The 25,376-nt window shown below is 45.2% G+C and overlaps 1 gene segment (V, D, J or C); it reads left to right on the forward strand.

Annotated features, from left to right (window-relative positions):
- Window positions 1–7,314: 7,314 nt before the first annotated feature.
- LOC146008959 (immunoglobulin lambda variable 5-39-like) overlaps window positions 7,315–25,376 on the forward strand; it is a 35,301-nt gene continuing 17,239 nt past the window's right edge. The window contains 2 exon segments of the V gene segment in view: window positions 7,315–7,361; window positions 7,644–7,973. Coding sequence covers window positions 7,316–7,361; window positions 7,644–7,973 — 376 coding nt within the window.

Here is a 25,376-nt window from a genome sequence, read left to right on the forward strand (position 1 = left end):
GGCGATCTATAAAGCAGAAGAACCCTCTCCACAAATGCTGGCCCAAAACCAAAAGCCACCAAAACTTGCTTTAAAAAAGGCCACTCGAGCGAATCGAAGGCCTTATTCGCGTCAAATGCGGCCACCGCAACTTTCGCCCCAAGCAGTTCTGCCGACTGAAGATAGGTGAAAACTCGACGGATATTAATGGCCGTAGATTTACCGCACATAAATCCATTTTGATCTGAATGGATAATGGTGCCAATTACTCTATTAAGCCTGTTGGCAAGGATCTTGGCATAAATCTTCACATCGACCGTTAACAACGATATAGGTCGATACGAATCGACCCTGGCAGGATCCTTGCCACTTTTAGGAATAAGAGTGATGATGGCGTCTGCCATTGAGCCAGCAAGTTTGCCCTCAGCCTCCATCTGTTGGAATAATTCTAATAATCTTGGCACACAAATCTCCGCTAATTCTTTATAGACTTCGCCCGGCAACCCATCTATCCCTGGGGCCTTATTGGGGGGGAGGGATTTAATAACTTCTTCAATTTCCTGAATGGTGAATGAGGAATCAAGGTATTCCCGATCCTCTAAGGAAAGGGTAGGGAGCTGTATATCATCAAGATACTTCGCAATAACATTGTTTGGAGCGGTCAAGTGCGACTGATATACCTTGGAGAAATGGGTCTGGAAAGCTCTCGCTATCTCATCTACTTGGGTCTGCACCGTCTCGTCTTCAGAGAGAACTTTAACGACAGCAGAATCAGACTTATCCATTTTTGCAAAGTAAGCCATAAACCTACCAGCCCTATCTATATTCCGATAGAATTGGTGTGACTGATTTAACAACCTTTGATTGGCCAAAGTCTGGGAGTGTACCACCCAATCCCTCTGCGCCTTCAACCATTCAGTTCTGGTGGCTTCATTTTCATGGAGAAGGTATCTCTGCTCGGTCTCTGCCACCTTAACTTCAAGGTTAAGGGCCATTTCCCGAGATTTTTTTTTAACCGTGGAGATCTTTTTAATCAGGTTGCCCCTCAGTGTAGCCTTGAAAGTGTCCCAAACCGTCAAGGGGCTGGCTGACCCAACATTGATATAAAAAAACTCAGTGCTCAACAACCGCATTTCCTCGATATCCCCAATTTGTTTTAACCAAGACGGATGCAAGCGCCAATACTTAAACCCTTGTGGGGTATGAGCCTCTATGCTAAGAGATATCGGCGAGTGATCTGAAATACCTCGCGGATGGTATTCCACCTTACTGATATTTATGAGAAGATTTAACGGGGTAAATATCATATCGATTCTTGATAGTGTGTTATACGAGGAGGAGTAACATGAAAATTGTCTGGTTTCAGGATAACGTACTCTCCAAACGTCCCACCACCCTACAGACGCCATGAACTCAGCCAAGTTGGATCTATTACCCTCAGCTCTGGTTTTACTATTCCACCTATCCACAGAGGGGTTCATAACCTGATTAAAGTCCCCCAAACACATGATGCAACTGTCTGGGCGGGCTGAGGCAAAATCAACCGCTTGTCTAAGAATCTCAAAAGAGAAGGGAGGAGGGATATAAACCGCCAGTATACAATAGCGTTTAGAATTAATATATCCATCAAGGAAATCCCTCTCATCAATCTTGGATTCAATCAACTCCCAGACCAGATGCTTCTTAAATATGATTGAAACCCCTCTGGATGCAGATGTAAATACTGAGTGGAAAGAGGTACCAATCCACGGGCGCCGAAGTGCCATGACTTTGTCCCCAGACAGGTGCGTCTCCTGAAGGCATATAACATCAGCCAACGAGGTTTTACAGTATTGCAAGACCAGGGAACGTTTGATCTTCTCACCCAAACCCCGAACATTCCAGGACAAAAAACCCACAGTCATTTGAACAGACAATCAGCTCTAAAGTTCCCATCAGAGCTACTCACCCCACCCCTCCCAAGCCCCAGAGTAATCAGAGACACCGTTACTACCTTGAACCTCAGGACAGGCAATATCTTAGGATCAAAGATCTGGCCGGCCATTCTTGTAGACACTTTTTTCTCTCTGCAACCACAAACAACATATAAGACAACCCCCCCCCCCCACCCCCCACCCTGTATATCCAACCCCCCGAGATATACCTATTACCCCATCCCCATTCGCCCACAAAACCCTCATTTGTATCGGGACACTTTACTGTCAATCACACCCTCCAAGCGACAGACCCTGTCCTCCGAGGGCTCCACTTTTCCCAAATAATGATCTCGCCCCGTCCCCCTCCCCCACCCAATCACCTCGTATTCAGTAATAGCTACATAGTGTAACATGAAAATATCACAGGATGGAAAAAACCAGAAACAGTATCAGTAACACCGCCTAAACAAAAATATACTTTCAGTTGCACGTAAAGCTAATGAACACCCTCATCAACTAGTTTCAAACAAAAGTAATAGTCTCAATTCGATGCCAGGGGTCTCTTGGCTGGATGGTTTTTATCCAGCCATGCTGCCGCGTCACCTGGTGATGTGAAGAATTTAGTTTCATCCTGAGCAACAATTCTAAGTTTAGCCGGGTATAACATTGAGTATTTAAAGTTCAGTTCTCGGAGTCGAGCTTTAATGTCCCTATACCCAGCCCTCTCCTTTTGGACTGCATAAGGAAGATCGGGAAAGGTAGATATTTTCTTTCCATTGTAAGTTAGGCCACCACTGGTTCTAGCAAGTCTCAGAATAGTATCCCGATCTTTGAAATGCAGGGTTTTAGCAATTAGAGTACGGGAAGGCCCTCCCGGAATCGGTGGTCTTGATGGGACCCGGTGAGCCCTTTCAATGGTAAAAAATGCGGAAAATGCCTCTTTCCCACAACACTGCACTAACCAGTCTTCAATAAATTTTTCAGGCATATTCGCTTCCACCCTTTCCTCAAAACCAACAAAGCGTATATTGTTACGGCGTAAACGCCCCTCCATATCCGCCATTTTGTTTTGAATATCTGTTAATTTGCCCATAGCGTCCGTAAATTGGTTTTTCATTGGAACCATAAAGTCTTCCATACTCGAAATACGAGACTCAATTTCAGATACTCTAGCTCGCATTTTTTGAGCATCATCACGTAGCAATGTGATATCAACCTGAACTTTATTAATTTGGTCAGAAAGTCTGGTTTCGCATGTGTTAACAGCCGCTAAAACTTGCTGGAGAGTAACCTCCCCTTGTTGCACTGGGGTAGTGCCCCCTTTAACCGGAGTGGTCTGTGGGGTACTATCCCGGGAGTCCCCGGCATTCTTGGGTTGCGAACGGGCATATTTTTCAAGCCTAGCGGCCGTTGCACTTTGGCCCGTTTTCCCCATAATCCAAGAGCAACCAGAGAGTTCCTTACGGCCCCAGGCAAAGGATCAAAACGCTGGAGAACGGAAATAAGGAGGGGTGATAACACTTGAAAAGATTCTTTTGTCCAGAAACTCAGAATCCCCAGCCAGAAGAGTTACTGCGCTTCACCACACACGCTAAGCTTATATACCCCTCACACAGGCCATGGACCACCACAGAGTTATTCCCCACTTCCCATATATCACAATCTGCCTTTATCAGTCCAGAGCACCCCTTCACGAGGGACTGTCAGAGTGTGCCTTAAGCCGGGAATCTTTTAGTGAAAGGCAAGCCCCAAAAACACCACAGCAGATAATGAGCTTATGTGATGGAAAAAAAAAAAAAAAAAAAACCTTGGTCAATACGGAGGCGTGTGTGGACTTACCAGCAGTCAGGAAAGTAAAGAGCGATATTTGTTACCATATGGTTATCGGAAGTTCATTCCAAATCAAAGGAGTTTCTCTGCCAAAGATAGGTAACAGTAGATGAGGGAGTAGGAGTCTTCACCTGTTCATATACAGGCCAACGCCAAACAAAGGCAGAAGCAGACCACTCCACACAGAAGGGCATCCACAGGCCAAGGGCTCCAACAGGTTGAACGCAGCGGCAGAAGCGGGACTGGAGACAGGGAGTCGGCGTCTAGCGTCAACCGCAAGCCGCCGCTGTGACCACGCAGAAGACCACACTCCACAGGAAATTCCTCCAAGAGGTCAGCACCCAGCCGGTGATATAGCCGGAACCTCACCCCCAGTCCAACCGGAGTGTTTCCGGATCGCGTCCTGCAGCGGGGGCCAGCGCGTCACTGAACCCGCCCCACTCCCCCCGCACCAGGCGATACAGACGGCGAACACCGCCGCCGCACCATCCACGCCCAGACCACGGAGGGGAGGACAGGGACCAGCAACCGCCGACCACCAAACCAGCTCACGCCGCCCGCCAGTGGAGGTCCAGGTAGGGGAGCACAGGGGGGGTCGATAGGATGTTTCACACACAGGAGCCCTCGGAGAGCGCGGGCCACCTCCTCAGCTACGTGCCGCCGTGACCACGCCCCCGACACATGAGTTCTTCGAAGTTTATTTTATTTTAATAATATTTATGTGTAGATCTTTATTAAGACTAGAGTATCATTTTGTGTACTTTAATTAATATTAAAGTTATTAAAAGTGTGTATTTTTCTCTGTACCTGTGTTTGTGTGCATATGAGCACATCATTTATTTACAGTAAATGCACACAAACACTAGTACAGCGCAAATCAAACTAATAACTTGCAAATAATTAATGACTGTTTGCAACGAGCAGTACCCAGGAAATTGCAGCCCCCTTAAGTCTAAAGGCAGCAGCCACCACTGCTATTAATACACAACACCCTAAGAAATGTTGGGGGGGTGCGCTTGAAGCTAATAACGGATTATTACAGTCTGTAGGTTTATAAAAGAGTGTAGTTTCCAAATGTATACCCTTCTTACAGATCATCTAGGAAATTAACTCTATCACTACTACTATTATAGAATTAGATAGCACAGTTTGAAACCAGTTTAAGCAACAACAGGTTTTTAAGGTTGGTGAGTCGGTGGACCTTGTTTCCACTAATTTATAAGATGAATTTGTAATTAACATACTGTATATTATTATTAAACAATGCAGGGATAGCCCAACATACTGTAGCCTTCGAGTTAATTCTAATGAATTCACAATAAATTTAGAGCTGCAATTAAAAGATGTCTTTGAAATTGGATGTTAAATATTTAGCTTATGTTGAAATCTAAACCAGGTTATATATACAGTATATATATATATATATATATATATATATATATATATATATATATATATATATATAGCAATACAGCGTCACTCCTGGGTCTGATCACTATTGCTATTCTTCAAATTCCACTGAAGGCACCCGGGCAAATTATCACTAAGAAGAGGAGAGTGCCGGTTTATCACCAGTCCTATATATATATATATATATATATATATATATATATATATATATATATATATATATATATATATATTATCCCTATAACAGCACATTACACTTTTTTCCTTTGAGTGGACATTTTTATTCTTACACCAGTCAGGGTTATACTTTATTTCTTCAGATAACCTAAGCCAATGTGGAGGTCTCTGGAGCAGGCAAGATCTGACACATGGTCCAATGCAGACCCATTCTCTCAGCTGTGAATTTGCAGCCCGAGTGGTCTGCAGTGCGCATGGTCCACCAGTGCGAACCGTCCACAGTGTGCATGGTCCGCAGTGAGCCGTCCCCGTGATCACAGACAGTGAAATTGATTGACAGGTGCTGGTGTTTGGGAGGCGGATCGCTGGCGTTTCCTGGGTGTGCCGTAGAAAACGCAGGCATTGCCCAGCCCTTGGGAGGGAGGTCCGCTGATGTCAGGAGCGGCCTCCTTCTCCCCACGGCATTCGCAATGCCAAGTAATACTAGACTTACACTGCTGCAGTGAACAGGTGGAAATTCATTTGATTGTGAGTGAATAAGAATGGATCTACCCCGGTGTGCATGGCTGTGAATGCATTCGCAGCCATGCACAGGGGTGGGGAGACAACATTTGCAGCCCAGCAATCAGGTCTGAATCAGGCCCATAGTGTCTGTGAATGGAAGCGCACTGCTGATTAGCACAGGTAAAAATAACAGCCTGCAACCTGCAGACATCAGCGAGTCTGCCCAATGTTTCAAATGGACAATCATTGAAAAAGAAAAAATGGACTCATTGGAAACTCACTGATCATAAGTCTGTAGGCAGCAGGTAATTACATTACCCTCTCTGTCATAAGCCACACATACATACAATCTGTGACTATTATTACAATAGATAGGGATAAGAGGAAGTGGTCAATACATCTTACAGATCTGGTCTCATTTGCTTAGCAGGGGGTGGGGGTGTCTCAATGTAGCCAGGATATAAAGAGAGGTGTCTGAAGTCCCTGACACCACAGACAGGGCCGGTGCTAGGGTATCCGGCGCCCTCCTGCAAATCATAAATTTTGCGCCCTTTCACATTACCATTGCAACAAGCTGCAGCCCGATTGTGGGAGCGTATGCAACATGCGATCCTATGGAGGATGTGCATGTACACATCTCAGTGATGTGTCCGCAAAATGTTGCAGGCACTAAAGGTGCCCATACACCCTGCGAGAATCGCATACGTTATGGGCTAGATCGCATAGCACGGCATGCATGCAATGTGTGTGCGATGCTATCCGAAAGCATTACAAAAAGTATATGCAGCACATACTTTTTGTACTGTGCGATGCCCGCAGGAGCGCACATCGCATCGCACGCTGCTATTGCAGCGTGTATGGCCATCTTTAGGCACATAAACCAGCCCATTATTTAAAATATGTCTAAATTAATATAAAAAAAATCTACAATTGTTATAAACATGTATAAAAAAAAACACTGCGTAGGCAGGACGCTGACAACGCCATTACACCACTCTCATGACTGGGGGAAAAGGAGGGGAGAGGAGGAGATGGAAGAAAAGCAGTGGAGATAGAGGGGGCGGAGTGTTGAGGACTGGCAGTGGCACTGGCACAGCACACTGAGAGGAGGGAAGGAAGGGCGGTGCTGCTGCCTGTTTGTTATTTGTTGGACAGCTGACAGGCGCAGGGAGCAATGGGTAGGGGGCAGATCCGGACATGACATGTCATCCAGGCATTCACAGACAGCGATTCATGCCTTAGCACAAGTGTCCGTGAGGAAGAGGGGGCAGGTCGCAGGAGGACAGTGTGTGCGCGATGCAGGGAGCAGCTCTACTGCCGCCCCTCCGCTGTCAGACAGGCGCTGCGGGTGGCGTGCAGGAGGCAGTGACAGTGAGGGCTGAGGCAGCTTTAGCAGAGCAGGGAGGGAGACAGCGCCTTTTCAGCATGGCGCCTCCCTGCTTTGCAGGAGCTGCTGAGTGGGTAGCGCCGGCCCTGACCACAGAGCTCCAGTCTGCAAAATGTCCTACGTTACTCTCCTCCTTACTCTCATATGTACCTGGAAATGTAAGCTGTATATGGGGCAGTACATTGGAGACAATGTGATACTGGTTCATTTTATAAAACACAGTAGTTAATAATGATAGTTTTGTTATTATTATTATTATTATTATTATTAATAATAATAATATAATACTAATAATATTAATAATAATGATAATAGAGTTGTATCTGGAAATCTAGAATGCATGCCGCACTGGATAGATGGATGGGTGGGTGAATGAATGATTTTGGTTGTTGTTGTTTTTTAAAGTTTTTCTGTTAAACCAATTACTGCTTCCTTTTCAGATTGTGCTGCCCAGGTGACCCTGACACAACCAGCCACTGAGTCAGCCTCCACGGGTGGCACAGTGATACTGCCTTGTACGCTCAGTGGGTACAGCATTAGTGACCGCTATGTGTACTGGTACCAGCAGGAATATGGCAATAAACCTCGCTATCTACTCAGGTATAAAACTGAATCTGACAAAAACCAGGGAGCTGGAGTGCCAGAAAGGTTTTCAGGTTCCAAAGATGCATCAAAAAATGCTGGATACTTAACCATCAAGGGAATTTTATCAGAAGATGAAGCCTCTTATTCCTGTGCTATATATCATCCCCCATCTAGCACATTGCACAGTAATATATTGCTATAGGGAAGTGAAATATAAACTCACTGAAGGGGCAAGTATAATATCAGCATATTTTTAGGTGTGTGTGTCACAGTTAAGAGGAATGGGATTATCACATGGCATGGCAATGTGGCGGAGTAGGGGCAGAGCCGAATTTCCCATTAGGCACGTGAGGCACCGGCCTAGGGGTGGCACATGTTTGGGGGCGGCACTTGGATGCCTGTGGTAGTACTGTCAGCCCAAAATGTACCAATAACTGCAAAATATCCACTGTACGGTACTATATTCCATCTTAAATAGAGTGTAAATGGATAGGACATGCAGATACTGCCCCTATAAACTGTCCTACTTAGTAAACATTATTGTTGTGCCTAGGGGCGCCCTCCTCCCTAAATCCGCCCCTGAGTAGGGGGGCTCACATATTCAAAGTATGACACATAGGAGGAAATTTACTAAGATGTGTACTCTACTTCACATGTGATGTTGCTATGGGCAACCAATCAGATCCTGTCTTCTAGAGGGTGCTAAATAAATAAGAAGTAGATTCTGATTGGTTGCCCATAGCAACATCACATGTGAAGTATACACATCTTAGTACATTTCCCCTACTCCCAGCAGAGAGAAGCCATACTAAAAATATGGCTTCTCTATAAGTGTGGTACAGAATACATTAAATGATGTGTAACAAGCCATGAGTCTAACATAAATATGCTCTACCTGCTCTATAATTATTATGTGATCAACTTCTTTCCATTTGTTACCTTTATCTAGTGATGTTATCACTTTGGATACATCCATTGTTTTGTCTTGATCATTGAAGACCACAAACACTAAATATATCCCAGTGCTGGCAATAAGATAGATACCATTGTATTCCAGTCTCATGTCAGTTCACGGTCTGTGTTTTTTAATATGTGAAAATAAATCTTGTAAATTGCACTCACAATTATATAAAGAAAGGAAATCAGCATACAGCAAGTATGCTCCTACCCCACCACCACATATCCTTGAATTTTCATCTTCTTAAGTCATATGGTTTAAAAATGTGGTGACTAGAATTTTGGTTATGGGTAATCCCAGTTCCAAATCTCACATTTTTTAAAGCAATAAATTGAGAGTACATGCAAAAAAGGGGCATGGGATCACTGCATGGGGCGGGGCCTTGCTGTAAGGGGCGTGGTCTTGGCCAACATTGGCCAACACATGAAGATCGGTGTACTATTTTGTCCCAAATTCTTTAAAATTGTAAAATAAAATGTTTCCCCCTGACATACCAACATACTGTACCAATTTCAGAGACGTAGGTCGGTGATCAGTGGCGAGAGTGGTGGGCGGTGTCTGAGAATGGCAGGTGGGCAGTCTGCAAATGCAGAGTAAATGGGAACCATTGCCAGAGGGTAATAAAAATAATAAACTATGTTTTAGATGAATGGGTAGTCTGGTGCAACCCTGAACCACCCCCAGTTTCACCTATGATAACATACTGTTAGAATTTGACACAGTAGATGTATTATTGAAACAGTAGTTTAAGCTGTCCTTGTTAACAGAAAAAAATAATGGTTGCCATATATATAGCCTGATTCATTATGGATCGCTTGTGTTTCGATGGTGGAGAAACTGTGCATGCAAACTGATTGATACCCCCATTTCAAATTACGCCACACAGTAGCAGAATGTTATTCAAATCACACCACAAGTAGATGTGCTACATATACACATATTGCCCCCAGTAGTAGCAATGCTTATACATAATGCCTCCAGTAGTAGTGTTGATTATACAAAATGATCATAGTAAAAGCACCCCTAATAGCCAATACACAATGCCCACAATGGTAGTGCCGCTAATACATAATGCCCACAGTAGTAGAGCCCCTTATACACATAATGCCCCCAGAAGTAATGCAGCTTTACACATAATGCCCCCCCCCCCCCCCCCCGTAGTAGTATCGCTTATACATAATGCCTCCAGTAGTGGTGCTGTTTACATATATAGTGCCCCCTGTAGTAGCACTGCTTATACATAATGCCTCCAGTAGTGGTGCTGTTTACATATATAGTGCCCCCTGTAGTAGCACTGCTTATACATAATGCCTCCAGTAGTGGTGCTGTTTACATATATAGTGCCCCCTGTAGTAGCACTGCTTATACATAATGCCTCCAGTAGCTACTCCCCATATACACATAGTGCCTCCAGGAGTAGCACAACATATACTGTATACATTTCTGGGTGACAGTTCTGGGTAACAGAGGGGCATGTACACCGGGTGACAGAAGGGCATGTACATCAGGTGACAGAGGGGCACATACACCGGGTGACAGAGGGGCATGTACACAGGGTGACAGAGGAACATATATACAGGGTGACAGGGTCTGTGATCACTAATCCAAACTGCCACCCATAACTAACAACCTTAGGAGACCAGTGCTGATACCCCCCCCCCCCCCGTTCACCATAGACTAGTAACCCTGTTGTACCCTGATCCTGTCGCAGTCGCATACTCTCCCCCACACTTGATTAGGTACCTTAGTGTGCAGTAGATATGCTTACCCCAGTTACAGTCCCTGCTCTCTCTGTTATCAGCAGTAAGATTAGGGATGCACACCGTAGGAGCTCCCACCGCAGCTTGCGAATAATCACAGACCGCAAAGGAGAGGCTGGCAAAAGGGGTGAGCATAGCGTGGAGGGGACATGGAGGGAGCGGAGTTGGATGTATCTAGGGATGGCCATCGACCATCGATGATTCAAAATCATCAATGGTTTATGGCCGATGTCGAATACTTTTGCCATCGATGGGGGAGAACAAGATGGTTTTCCTACATCGATGGCACAGCAAAACCGATGTTTTGCTGTTTTTTTTCTTCCAAAGTGCAGGGACATGGAGCATAGCTCCGCCCCCCGGCACCCATGACACCCCACCCATGTGTTTTGATTGGCCCACAGGCCATTCACTCAAACATAATAGATGACCATCGATATGTAAAACTATCGATGGTCACCCATTGCATAGTTTTACACTATCGACCATCGATGATTCAAAATCATCAATGGTTTATGGCCGATGTCGAATACTTTTGCCATCGATGGGGGAGAACAAGATGGTTTTCCTACATCGATGGCACAGCAAAACCGATGTTTTGCTGTTTTTTTTCTTCCAAAGTGCAGGGACATGGAGCATAGCTCCGCCCCCCGGCACCCACGACACCCCACCCATGTGTTTTGATTGGCCCACAGGCCATTCACTCAAACATAATAGATGACCATCGATATGTAAAACTATCGATGGTCACCCATTGCATAGTTTTACACTATCGATGGCCAGTTGCACTTTTGCCATCGATGGTTGTCATGGGTGACCATCGATAGTTTTACATATCGATGGTCATCTATTATGTTTGAGTGATGGCCATCCCATGTGTCTGCTATGGTCCATCCCTCACCAGTAGCAGGATCTGGTGATTGGCAGCAACTCCTGCATTGTCCAGTAGCAGAAGCTGTTTTCTTTACGAAAGCGGAGCTAGTTGACCCCTCACCTACCATTGGGAGTCGCACCCGCCAGATTGGAATCTCTGCCAGCATTAATTAACATTTTTTTTAAGTTGCTAAAAGTACAGGGGGGAGACACGTGCCACTGTAGTCTCCTCATTGCTGCAGTCCCCGGTGCAATGCACCGCCTGTACCACCAGTAGTTCCGCCACTGATGTTGCATTACACTCAATGGGCCAGATGTACTAAGCTTGAATAGTGATCAAATGGAGAGTGATTAACCACCAGCCAATCAGCTCATACCTGCCATGTCACAGGCTGGGTTTGAAAAATGACAGGTATTAGCTGATTGGTTGGTGGCTTATCACTCTCCATTATAATATATAAAATATATATAAAAATAAAAAAAAAACAGTTAAAAAAAAAAAAAAACGAGCGCGGGGTCCCCCGCCCGAGCATAACCAGCCCCGGGCTCATTGAGCCGGTGCTGGTGACATAAAATCAGGGTCCCCGACAAATAGGGGTCCCCTTGATTTAATGAAACCAGCACCAGGCTCAAGGTCCGGCGCTGGTTCCCAAAATACGGGGGACAAAATGACTAGGGGTCCCCCGTATTTTAAGAACCAGCACCGGACCCAACCAGTCAGCAGGGTAATGCCACAGCCGGGGGACACTTATTATATAAGGTCCCGCGGCCAAAGCATTAACCCCCTGGCTGGTCAGCATGGGCAGGGGTCCTGGGGAAGTGGGGACCCCCCCAATGAAGGGGTCCCCCCCCCCTCCAGGACTTACCAGCCCATGCTGAAAGTCCGGGGCTGTCCCCGATGCCCCTGGGCGGTGGGCATCGGGCTGATGGATTGTGTAAAAAAAAGAAGATAAACTATTGTCTTATGCTGAAGAACTATGAGTCCCAGCAAGCCTACCCCGCATGCTGGGACTTGGAGAACCACAAGTCCCAGCATGTGGGGCATTAAAGGGCCCGCTGGTACTTGTAGTTCCATAGTACAAGAAATAGTTAAATAAAACACACTGACACCCTGAAAAATAAAAGTTTAATACATACACAGCCCACACACACTGATACTTACCTACCTTGAGCCCGTAGGTCGGTCCCTGGATCCTGGGTCCGGGCTCCGGGGCTCCAGGGCAGAAGAGTCCGGTTCCGGGGCCTTGGTCCTGGTTCCGGGGTTGGTCCTGGGGTTCCGGGGCTCTAGGGCAGAGGAGTCCGGTTCCGGGCCTTGGTCCTGGTTCCGGGGCTGGTCCGGGGTCCAGGATCCGATGAAGTCCACAGGGGTACCTGAGGAAGAAAATCCTACTCACCTGGTCCCCGGCAACGACATCGGCATCCTCTCCGGCAGACGCGCTGCTCCCGGCTGCTGTGGTACCAGCTCTCGGACTGAAGAGGCGCAGAGATGTTCATCTTCCGCGCCTCTTCTCAGAATAATTCCATTGGCTGGCTAGCGGCCAATCAGGAGCCGAGAAAGTCGGCTCCTGATTGGCCGCTAGGCAGCCAATAGAATCATCCGGAGGAAAGGCGCGGAAGCTGAAAATCTCTTCGCCTCTTCAGTCCGAGAGCGGGTACCACAGCAGCCGGGAGTAGCGCGTCTGCCGGAGAGGATGCCGATGTCGTCGCCGGGGACCAGGTGAGTAGGATTTCCTTCCTCAGGTACCCCTGTGGACTTCATCGGATCCTGGACCCCGGACCAGCCCCGGAACCCCAGGACCAGCCCTGGAACCAGGACCAAGGCCCCGGAACCGGACTCTTCTGCCCTGGAGCCCGGACCCAGGATCCAGGGACCGACCTACGGGCTCAAGGTAGGTAAGTATCAGTGTGTGTGGGCTGTGTATGTATTAAACTTTTATTTTTCAGGGTGTCAGTGTGTTTTATTTAACTATTTCTTGTACTATCGAACTACAAGTACCAGCGGGCCCTTTATTGCTCCGCATGCTGGGACTTGTGGTTCTCCAAGTCCCAGCATGCGGGGTAGGCTTGCTGGGACTCATAGTTCTTCAGCATAAGACAATAGTTTATCTTCTTTTTTTTACACAATCCATCAGCCCGATGCCCACCGCCCAGGGGCATCGGGGACAGCCCCGGACTTTCAGCATGGGCTGGTAAGTCCTGGAGGGGGGGGACCCCTTCATTGGCGGGGTCCCCACTTCCCCAGGACCCCTGCCCATGCTGACCAGCCAGGGGGTTAATGCTTTGGCCGCGGGACCTTATATAATAAGTGTCCCCCGGCTGTGGCATTACCCTGCTGGCTGGTTGGGTCCGGTGCTGGTTCTTAAAATACCGGGGACCCCTAGTCATTTTGTCCCCCGTATTTTGGGAACCAGCACCGGACCTTGAGCCTGGTGCTGGTTTCATTAAATCAAGGGGACCCCTATTTGTCGGGGACCCTGATTTTATGTCACCAGCACCGGCTCAATGAGCCCGGGGCTGGCTATGCTCTGGCGGGGGACCCCGCGCTCGTTTTTTTTTTTTTAGTTTGCGCTTTCCTGCAAACGTGCGATTTTCAGACATGAAAATCGCACATTTTCAGGACTAAAGACATCGCACCACCTCGCACCTATTCGCACTATTTGGCCCGTTTTTCGCGTCTCATTAAATATGCGAAAAACGGCCTAATCTTGCAATTTGAAAAAGAGCGAAGTGGTGCGATAACAAAAACGCGCATTTATCTCATCCCATAGAATGTCACCCAACGTATCTAAAACGAAACATTCCTCTGTTATAGGGACCCACTCCAACGCCCACATATATAGAATAATACTTGTAAAACCTCCATCCAAATTATTTAATTTTAACTATTTTATGTCTTCTTAAATAGTGTGTGCTACACCAAATAAACTAGTTTCTGCATAATTATATGAGTAATTACCAATAAGTAGCTCCTATAGTGCACACTTATATACCGGTAGTGGGTGTATATACTTTATTCCACTAAGGGGCACAAAACCATATATTCACAATAGGACCCACTGGTTTTTAGCCAGTAGTAAGTGTGGAGTAGGCAGTATCTTTCCTCATCATATTTACATAGATTTCCTATGTGTCACTCCTGCCTATAATTTAAAGAGCAGGGGAAGTGTAAAACATCCAGAGATCTCTGTCTCCTCCATCTGCATCATGTTCTGGGCTGCCCCATTCATCACTGTTATCCTCTGCTGCACATGTAAGATGGGGAATATGAAGTATTAGTAATTAATTTGTTGGTATGTTTGCTTTGATCTGACATTTGTCCATGTTTGATGTTTGTGTCTTTCAGATTGTGCTGCTCAGTACACTGTGACACAAACACCCTCTTTAACAGCCTCCCTTGGAAGCACAGCGTCAATCCCCTGTGTATTAAGCGGATTCTCCATAGCTGAACGCTATGTGAACTGGTACCAGCAGAAAACAGGGAGTAAACCTTGGTATCTTCTGTGGTATTATAGTGATAGTAGCAACCAGCAGGGCACTGGGGTTCCTGATCGGTTCTCTGGATCCAAAGATGCTTAAAAGGTTATTTAACGATTAAAGGAACTACATTAGAAGATGATGCCGATTATTACTGTGGTATGTGGTATGATAATGAGTTCCACATTGATTCACTGTGATAAGGAACTGAGACATATACACTGTACAGTACAAGGCACATGTCTTACACATGCAAAAATGAGTTATATTTCCATATAGTCTCCATGGTCAATTAGTTTTCTCTTTATATAACAATCAAGCAAAATAGTGGTTGGCAAAAATGCTTGTAATTTTTTTGAAAAAAAAACAACAACACTGAACGCTGTATTGTCAACACAGATAGTTGACATGGTCAAAAGGTGGCCACATGTAAAGGTTCGCATGATTTTTTGAGGATTTTTTTCCCATTCTTTTAACTCTTTCATACTTGACCATCAACGTGGACTCTGACACAATAAAGTGTACTGACCTCAGCAAGGTACCTGGCCTGAACCACAGCCCGAAACATGGCAAGCCAAGCCAGCCATGCAATACACTAATCTGGGAGTCCACATTCTCAGCTGTAGACATAGACACAAAAAATGTGAAAAACTCATGAAGACCTTTTCATGTATGGACCTTTCCATGTCAACCTTTTGATACTGTCAACCTTTTTCTAGTGTTATCCTTGTGAATGTCGTCCTTTTCGGTGTCGGCATAGATATTGTCGACATAATACGCCACATTTATAAGAAAATAGGTTGCAATGTTTCAGAGATAAGGGTACATTTACTTAATCTAAAAGTGACAAGCAGGGATGTAATTAGCGATCCATGCTGAATATGGCCCACAGTCCCAAGTCCCAAGATGGCTCCACACATGCTCAGTAGCAGCCTCATGGCAATTCTGGCACAGGGAATGAAACTTACCTGGAGGAGCAGCAACATGGATTCTACATTGTAGAACACTGCACATTCAACAAATAAGAGGTGCTACCATGCTGGTACTTGTAGTACTATCATAGGCGTGCGCATGGGGGGTGCCGGGGGTGCACAGGCACCTCCTAATGACCCCCCGCACGCTTGCAGCACCTCCTGGCAGCCGCAGCTTCCACCCGCCCACAGCCTGGCCAGTTGCCGACACCCTACTCACTGCTCCCCCGCACTGTCTTTGACTTTCACACACCACCGCGGCGCGCGCTGGGAGGAGGAGGAGGGACAATGTGTGTCATGATGTGCCCTTCTGCTCCAGCGGCGCTGCGTGATGTGACGCCCGCAGGCGTGACGAGGAGTGTGACTGGTAGTCAGTGGTGGTGCAGGGAGGCGAGCGGACACATTCTCAGTTCTTCTCCTGCTGCACGCACCGCACATGCGCCAGTACTGGAGGGGGTGCACTGGTATGGAGTGCTGGGGGATAAGCCAGGGGTGTGCTGGTACTGGAGTGCTGGGGGATAAGCCAGGGTTGATTCAGTACTGGAGTGCCAGAGGATAATCTGGGCCCTGGGGGTGTGCCAGTACTGAAGTGCTGGGGGATAAACCAGGTGATATGCTGGTACTGGAGTGCTGGGGGATAAACCAGGGGTGAGCCGGTACTGGAGTGCTGGGAATAAGCCAGGGGTGAGCCGGTACTTGAGTGCTGGGGGATAAGCCACTGCCCCTGGGTGGCGTCAAGGCCCCAACCGACTGGCCCAGGCCGCAGAGAGCAAAGCATCCAGCAGTAGCAGTTTAGGGAAAATTATAAAAGGGATAGTCAAAAGGAGACTGTAATTTATTATTTGGTGTTCGACTGTGTCTAATGTCCCTTCGCCCAGCTGGGGGCCAGCTCCAGCAGGCATGTCAGACCTGCCCAGCCCAGGCCATTGTCACCCAGCCATCGATTGTGGAGGAGCCACTGCCACCTGCACAGAACACCGGGCAGCACAACTTGCACAAGTGCATGCAACACCTGGCATCGAGCAAGAAACCCCTGGCATCTAGCATGACACCCGTAGCAATGAGCATGAAACCCGTAGAAACAGGCATGTAGGTAAGTGACACTTATGTGGCATAATATGTAATGGGCATTATAGTGTGTGGCATAATATGTAATGGGCGTTACGGTGCTTGGTATAACATGTAATGGGCATTACGCTGTGTGGCATAATGTGAAATGGGCAGTATGGCATGTGGTTTACTATGTAATGGTTGTGTGACGTGTAATAGGCATGACGGTGTAAATTTTCAGCGCGCACTGTCCCTGCTTTCCCGATTTAAATTTTTTTTGTCAAGCTCTGGCATAACGTGTAATGGGCATTATGGTATGTGGTATAATATGTAATGGGTGTGTGGCGTGTAATAGGTCTGGCGCGCATTGTCCCTGTTTTTGCTGTGAGGGGTGAGATTGATTGATTCTGAAGTGCATATACCTAAATAAGTTATCTTCTATTTAGTTTGCATTGATGCCTCATAGGCATTGATAGACACGCCCATTAGGCGGTGATGGACACGCCCATTAGGCGGTGATTGACATGCCCCTTCAATGGTGCACCCCCTAAGAAAATGGGCTGCGCACGCCTATGAGTACTATGCAGAAATGAAAATTCAAAAAGCTTTAGAGACTTTAAAGAGGAGAATTCAATGCCATGCCATGTACAGTAGTGCTGACATTGCAATTTCACTGATGCATTCCAGAAAGACATCAATCCATAGATCCACACTTGCTTACCCTCCCGGAATGGCCGGGAGGCTCCCGCATTCAAAGCACACATTGGGAGGCGGGGCCTTTGGCTTAACCACTGGAACCTGCGATTTGGTACTAGCACAAACCCTTGCCTAGTTTTACTCAACTTTCCTAAGCTCTGGTACAGTATCACTCAATCACCACTTCCAACTCCTCAAAAGTTTGGAAGTCATCCTGAAGGGCCCATTGTTGCACTGTGCTGTCTAATACCCATATAGCCTGGTCCAGTGTGACTATCTATACAATTTGCAATGAAGAGTTTTTATCCGGCTGCAACCAGGTCCTAACCAGTCGGGCAAATTTGGCCAGCTGGATCCTTGGAGGCTCAGATGCATCCAGCCACCAGTCATGAAACTCTTGGGCTTTGCTGGGGTCTGTCACCCCAACCCTACTGAACATTGCCACCTAGGGCCAGGGTAGGAGCATGCCTCAGTCACAGTCAAATCTACATACTGTAAGCTCTCTAAATAGGGAGGGAATCTATCAGACCAATTCTCCACAGGCCATTTTAAATGAATGGCAGTGCACTCAAATGTGCACATGAATGCCTCAATGACATCAGTTGGGGTGAGGTTCGGTAACATCTTTTGTTCCTTCCCACCTTTTCTCATCTCCTTTAATTCAACATTCATCAGCTGCTGTCCTATAACCTGAGTTTGCTGCGCCCGATGAACAGGGCTTCCTACCCTCCCGGATTGGCCTGGTGGCTCCTGAAAATTGGGTCACCCTCATGGCTCCCCAGAAAAGTGGGCAACCCTCCCGGATACCGGCACACACCCCCTTACCCCACCTCCCCCTGCATCTCCCTCGCAGCAGCATTAATTTCCCATGATTCATTGTTTTTTTCGGGGGAGGGCTAAAGATGCAAATCACGTCATTTAGCCAGCCTCCTCCTCGAAGACCCATGAATTGCGGGATTTGCAGTACTAGGGGCGGGGCTTGATGACGTCTATGTCAGGCCCTGCCCCTCGAGGTGCTGCTGACAGTCTCCTCTCAGGGCTTCTCCCAGAGAGGAGACTTTAAAAGTAGGAAACCCTGCTCATGCAGCATCTGAATCTGTGCATGCTGGCCTTTGATCTGAGCTTGCTGCACCTTCTCCAACATCTGCCATTTCTGTTTATCAGCTATATCCTGCTGTCCTTCAGCCTTTTCATAAAACCTTTTCAGTACTTCTGCCATGGTACCCGGTGTTTCCACTTTGTGTACAAATTTTGGGGGCATAATATAATGTTCTAGATTCACAAAACAGATTAGCTCACACTTGCCTGTTTCAATGGCCACTCACATAATAGTAAACAATCTGTTTAGACAAGGTTGCCCTTTAAGTCTGGCTGCCATAAACTTTATAGCCTCCTCCAAGTTTCCCTGTTGTTTCCCTACATGCACAAATTCGGGTTTTAACAGGCTGACCAGAAAAATGGACACACCACAATTATAACATTTTATGGCTTTAATGCCCGGTACAGACCAGGACGATGGTGCTCATGAGCGGGTCGTCACAGGAACATACGACCCGCTCACGAGTTGACAGCGCCGCCGACCCGCCGTGAAAATACCGCCGATGTGATCACGATCCGATCACGACCCCCACCCACTGCAATGATCGGTTCCGAGATCCTATCTGCAGCAGGTAGGATCTCAGAAAAGACAGACCGACCAGCGGGGCTGCGCATCGGATCGGGTTCGCATCAAAAGGACAGCGAAATGGCCCAAAACATGGCCAATTTACATACAATCGGTTGAGATTGTATCTTAATTGACTTGTTTTGGGCCATATCATCCTGGTGTGTACCCCACATAAGCAACGTGCATAATAAATAACTGCACAATTTGTAACAAAAAACTTTCATGCCAGTTTACATACAGGTAGCTGTCTTACCCTGGGTCCTTGCTGTGTGAATTTTTCCAGCTATGAGTCGGTGTTTAGACGCCAAATATGACAGAGATCACATACACTGGATAAAAGAAGTCTGTTTCTTTATTGGTAGCAGGCAGACAGCATACAGATTTGACTGCTTGGCAATTCACAGGTAACAGCATAGCAGGTTTTCCATCAGGCAACATACAGGCTTCACAATGCGAAAAACACTCCAGGGATCCCTAGCATAGTTTCTACACCCCAAGCCTATTGCCCAGCCACTAACTGGTGGGAACCCTGACCCTTTGCTCTGAACAAACATTTAACCGGAAACCACAGGTTTAACATCAAATCTTAGGAAAACATAAACTGAATCTAATAAGTCCTGCTGCTACTGCTGCTCTGAATCCTGATTCATCTGTTACACATTAACCATGCTGTCCCTGCCACACTATATACAGATTATATATATATATATATATATATATATATATATATAGTGGGTCGACGGACTGGCACTCTCCTCTCCTGGGTCAGCCGCCCTGGTGCTCGGCTAAGCAGAAATTAGATGGGTGAACAAAAAAGCAGGCACTCCAGGGACTTGGTGAAAAACGTATATTGAAAAAAATCAGCAATAAAACAGAGCCAACGTTTCGAGGCAACAACGCCCCTTTGTCAAGGCAATATCAAATAGTGAAACACAGCAATCAACAGTGTGAAGGTGACTTTCAAGGGTAAGTCACCTTCACACTGTTGATTGCTGTGTTTCACTATTTGATATTGCCTTGACAAAGGGGCGTTGTTGCCTCGAAACGTTGGCTCTGTTTTATTGCTGATTTTTTTCAATATACGTTTTTCACCAAGTCCCTGGAGTGCCTGCTTTTTTGTTCACCCATCTATATATATATATATATATATATATATATATATATATACCAAACAAAATCTCTGGAATTGCGCTATATATGAATTTTTGGTCGCCTATAACACTGGGTCTTCTACTAGCAAGACCACCACAATCAAACTAACCCCACAATAGTGTTATATGGTGCCCTTCAACTTTAAATTAGGGTTATTCCTGTCTTTCCTTTTACCAATTTATACACAATAAAAAGTTTTTCATTATACATAAAACATTTATTGATACAAGCATAAAAGATAATAATAAAACAAACTTTTTGCAGTTATTCTTGTCTTTGGAAATGATATTTCTTGATAATAGGTGATATCAAGTACCCAACGCGTTTCGTCTCGTCAAGAGACTTCATCAGGGATATGCCAGTAGTATTTTTACAATCTAAAAAGTACAATACCATAACAAGGAAAGACATTATTTTACATTCACAATTTACAATAAAAGATTTACATAAACAATATATATACAACAAAGATATATGGATGAATATGGATCGGATGAACAAATGGAAAGGGGATCAGGGATGGTCATTAGAAGAAGAATCCTTTCAAAAATAATCCTCCATAATGACCATCCCTGATCCCCTTATAAATTGGTAAAAGGAAAGACAGGAATAACCCTAATTTAAAGTTGAAGGGCGCCATATAACACTATTGTGGGGTTATATATATAAATATATATATACATACAGTATATATATGGGTAGAACAGGAGAGAAATGGGAAGGAGCGCTTCCTAGTGTATTAAAAGAGTATTTATTGCACAAAAAGGAGATAAATACAAGTTGTTTTTTTTTACTGGTCAAACTTGTATTTATACTAATGTCCCGGCGGACTATGGTAGTTTAAGATCCTTGCCGCCCTGTTTTGGCCTTAAAATTTTTAAAAATATGTTGACTAAAAATATGTTGACATGGAGTATCGACATATGTTCGGTGCAGATGTCAACTTTTTCTTGACATATTATATCTGGTGCCGGCATTCCAGCACGGTGCCAGTTAGGTACCTACTGGTGATGCACCTTAAATTTTATATTATACTTTTGTTCTTTATTGTCGCTAGCTCTTTTTTTTCTTTTATATAAATATATATTTTTAATGGTGGTATGATGTGTATCACTTTAAGCCACAGTGCCCGGCCCCTCTGATTGATTGACAGATGGTGTGTATTTAATGCTGGTCTGAGCAGGTAGTAGCCACGCCCTCTGACGAAGTCCCAGTGACGAAACGCGTCAGGGCGTGGCCTACCTCGCTCCACCAGCTGTGCTCTCCCGACGGTCGCCCCTGCCACTGGACTCCCCCGCTTCTGCTACGCAAGCCAGCGTATGTCGTTTCGGAGTTCCCCAGGACACGGAGGTCGCCCATACGAGTGAGCTGTTTTGCCTGATGTATCATTATCAAGCCGTGTGGTAACCAGTCCACAGTGTTGTCTTTTTAGGTACGGGCATTACTGTTATGTACCTTGGAGTTTTTATCTCCTTTTTGTGCAATAAATACTCTTTTAATACACTAGGAAGCGCTCCTTCCCATTTCTCTCCTGTTCTACCCCGATTCACCTAATCCCTTGGACCCGGGATTCATTATATGGGACAAGGAAGCTGCAGTCTTACCTAAGACTTTGTGTTTAACTACCATCCCTGCTCAGGTGCAGGTGATTTACTGGACTTTCCGACACTTGGACACTCCTGCGCTCGTACACCCACCATCTGTACATATATATATATATATATATATATATATATATATATATAGTAAGCCAGCCAGAGAGACCCTCAGTCTCCTGGAACGACAGGACCAGCACACCCTTATATTAGATGCAAAAAGTGTATTTATTGAAGCATCGTGTCAATCATCATCAAAGAGATAAAAATTCATCATACTTAGCAGTGACTGGCCAAGGACTGAAGACAGCAGCATACAATCATGCACAAGTGCACAATCATGCACAAGTGTTAGGGCACTTGTGCATGATTGTATGCTGCTGTCTTCAGTCCTTGGCCAGTCACTGCTAAGTATGATGAATTTTTATATCTTTGATGATGATTGACACGTTGCTTCAATAAATACACTTTTTGCATCTAATATAAGGGTGTGCTGGTCCTGTCGTTCCAGGAGACTGAGGGTCTCTCTGGCTGGCTTACTTGCGTTTCCCACAGAATATTGTATATATATATATATATATATATATATATATATATATATATATATATATATATATATATATATATATATATATATATATGAAAAGGAGAAAGGGTTGGGGGACCCGCACCATAAATCAGTTATAAATGGTGTATTTCTCTGTGGATAAATATGCTTCTACCTGACAGGAATTTTATGCAAATACCTTTCCTGGCAGGCTAGGGTGCTGTCCCCTGAATTCAAAATATACAATGAGGGTGAGAGAGAAAAGAAAAATCAGTTTAATTAGGACGCACTCCTGATCCACATTCATAAAAGCATACCTACGAATAGGTGTATATTTTATTAAATCTTAATTTTTACAATTTTTAACTAGCAGGTCATCATTCTGTATTAATGCTGTGTAATTTTATTAATTATATGAGACCTTATTGAATAAGTAGCGAAAAGATTAAAACAAGATATAGATGTAAAGAGAAAAATAAATATTAAAGATTAAAATGTCACTCTGTGATCTAGTAGCTTGGTGTTATTTGTCTAGTTACTGCTTTTCGGATGCAGATACACTCGTTATTCAATTGGGCACCTGTGTTTATTCTATAATGGTGGGTAGTGATACTATCACTGTCTGCTGAATGAATTATTTGATATGTTGCTGTCTGTTGTGCTTGGTCTAATTGGTGTCGCTGGTCTTTCAATTTGGTATATTCCTGTCACAGATACATGGTGTGTGCCGACATGTAAGGTTTTAAGCTGCCCATACACAGAGCCGTTCGCCGGCATCCGTTCTGTACTATGCGATGCGCGCTCCCGCATAGTACGGTACAAAAAGTATGTGCTGCACATACTTTTTGTACTAGGTACGCATCGTATCGGATCGCAGTGCATGCACACTGCATGCACTAGGGATGCGATCCGATCCGATGTGTGCTGTTTAAGTCCCAAACGGATCCGTTAAACGGACCGTGTATGGGCAGCTTTATGCCTTTATTTTGTGGCATACAAGCCGGGTAGTCCAGTAATTAGGTCCTCCCAATTTTGATCGTGGTACTTTGTGCATATGATCAGTCACATGGGCCTTATTCGAGTTCACTCTTTCAGACAAAATCCTTCTTAGATGGACAAAACCATGTGCACTGCAGGGGGGCAGATGTAACTTGTGCAGATCTAATTAGATTTGGGTGGGGTTTTACTTCAAAGTGAGATCTATATTGCAGTGTTAAAATAAAGCAGCCAGTATTTACCCTGCAAAGAATCACCAAAAAATCACCAAATCTATTTCTATCTGTACATGTTACATCTGCCCCCCTGCAGTTCACATGGTTTTGTCCATCTAAGAAGGATTTTGTCAGAAAGAGTGAACTCGAATAAGGCCCATTGTCCGCACACTCCCAGTGAGCCGGCAGAACATAAGGATTGTAGTTGTTATCCGTGTATTAATTTATACACTTTCTGCCAGTATGCTGGAGGTAACTCACTTTTCCCCTTACGTTATGTACACTTCGGGCACTGTTTGGGCTGCACCTTCTACGGTAAGTATTATTGTTATTACTCAATAATTTGATAGTGCTTGATTAGATGCCTCTAGGGAGTGTTCATGTACCTGTATGTACATGTATTGTGTGTCAGAGTACTGCAGTACAGATTGTGTCGGTTCACTTGCATACACACAGGGCAATCCACAGACTGGATCTTATTGGACAGTATTTATGCACTCTTATGTATGGTCGGCTAATACTCGTGTGATGTATACGGTATTATACCCCACAGATCTTAGGTTAGTTTTACACCATGTAATCTTCCACATTTGATCAGTGTAATGCTGATGTATTCTGTTAAATCCACTGGTCTGCACTCGGGGTGATCCACAGATTGGATCTTTTTATGTAAAGCTGAATACAATTGGGTACAATCGGCTACACAACTGCTGGTGTGGTGTCTATAGTGTTGCACCACACAGACCTTTTATACGGTAAGTGTTCTGCACTATATCCTCCTCAGCTTTTAATCAGTATTGCACTACTGTATTACGTTGGATCCAATTGCCTACACATGAGGCAATCCACAAATTGGATCATTTTGGGCAAGAATTGTTGAATGCACTTTTATGTTTTTGGCGGACACTGTTGCTGTGTATGTGGTTTCACCCCAAACGAGCAGGCAACTTGGGCCAATACCAGTGTTATGTATGTAATGTTACACCAAACCGACAGACATAAAACACATCAAACAAATAATATAGTGATAAATATGTATATTGAACAATGTTTTTGTATCGCTCAGTGTGGGGATAGAATGATCCTCTACACACAGATTGGTGTTTTATTTGTATTAGTTAGTTACACTCGCAGGTTGGCGTACATACGGGGCAATCCTCAGGTTGGATTTTCCTGAGCGATACTGCACTTTGATATTGGGTATTATCTATTGCTTGGCATCCACACAGGGCAATCCTGAGATTGGATCTTCCTGGGTAATATGATTACAGAATGCACATGCTTTTTGCTGGTGCGTTCGTTATATGCTGATCCCCCTGATTGCAGCCAGCAGCACTATACACATATTTTTAGCTTATGTGCTTGTTCCCCTGTATTGTCTAACACTTGCATGTGGAGCCAAAGAGTAAATAGACACAGGCAAGTTCAAGCCTGATCGTGCAGTAAGTGTGTGCCCGTTTAAGTATAGACACTCTCTCTCCCCCTTCCGCCTGTTGCCGGAGATCCAGTCTCCTTGGCCGGCGTGTGCTTTTGCGCCTGAGCGCTTCTCACAAGGGAGCTGCTTTGGGGCCAACACAAATAAATTTTACACCAAACAAACAGACATTATACACACTATATACAGGCTAAATTGCTACA

Source organism: Crinia signifera, chromosome 1 (genome assembly GCF_055691185.1).
Source record: "Crinia signifera chromosome 1, ASM5569118v1, whole genome shotgun sequence".
In the NCBI taxonomy this organism is placed as follows: domain Eukaryota; kingdom Metazoa; phylum Chordata; class Amphibia; order Anura; family Myobatrachidae; genus Crinia; species Crinia signifera.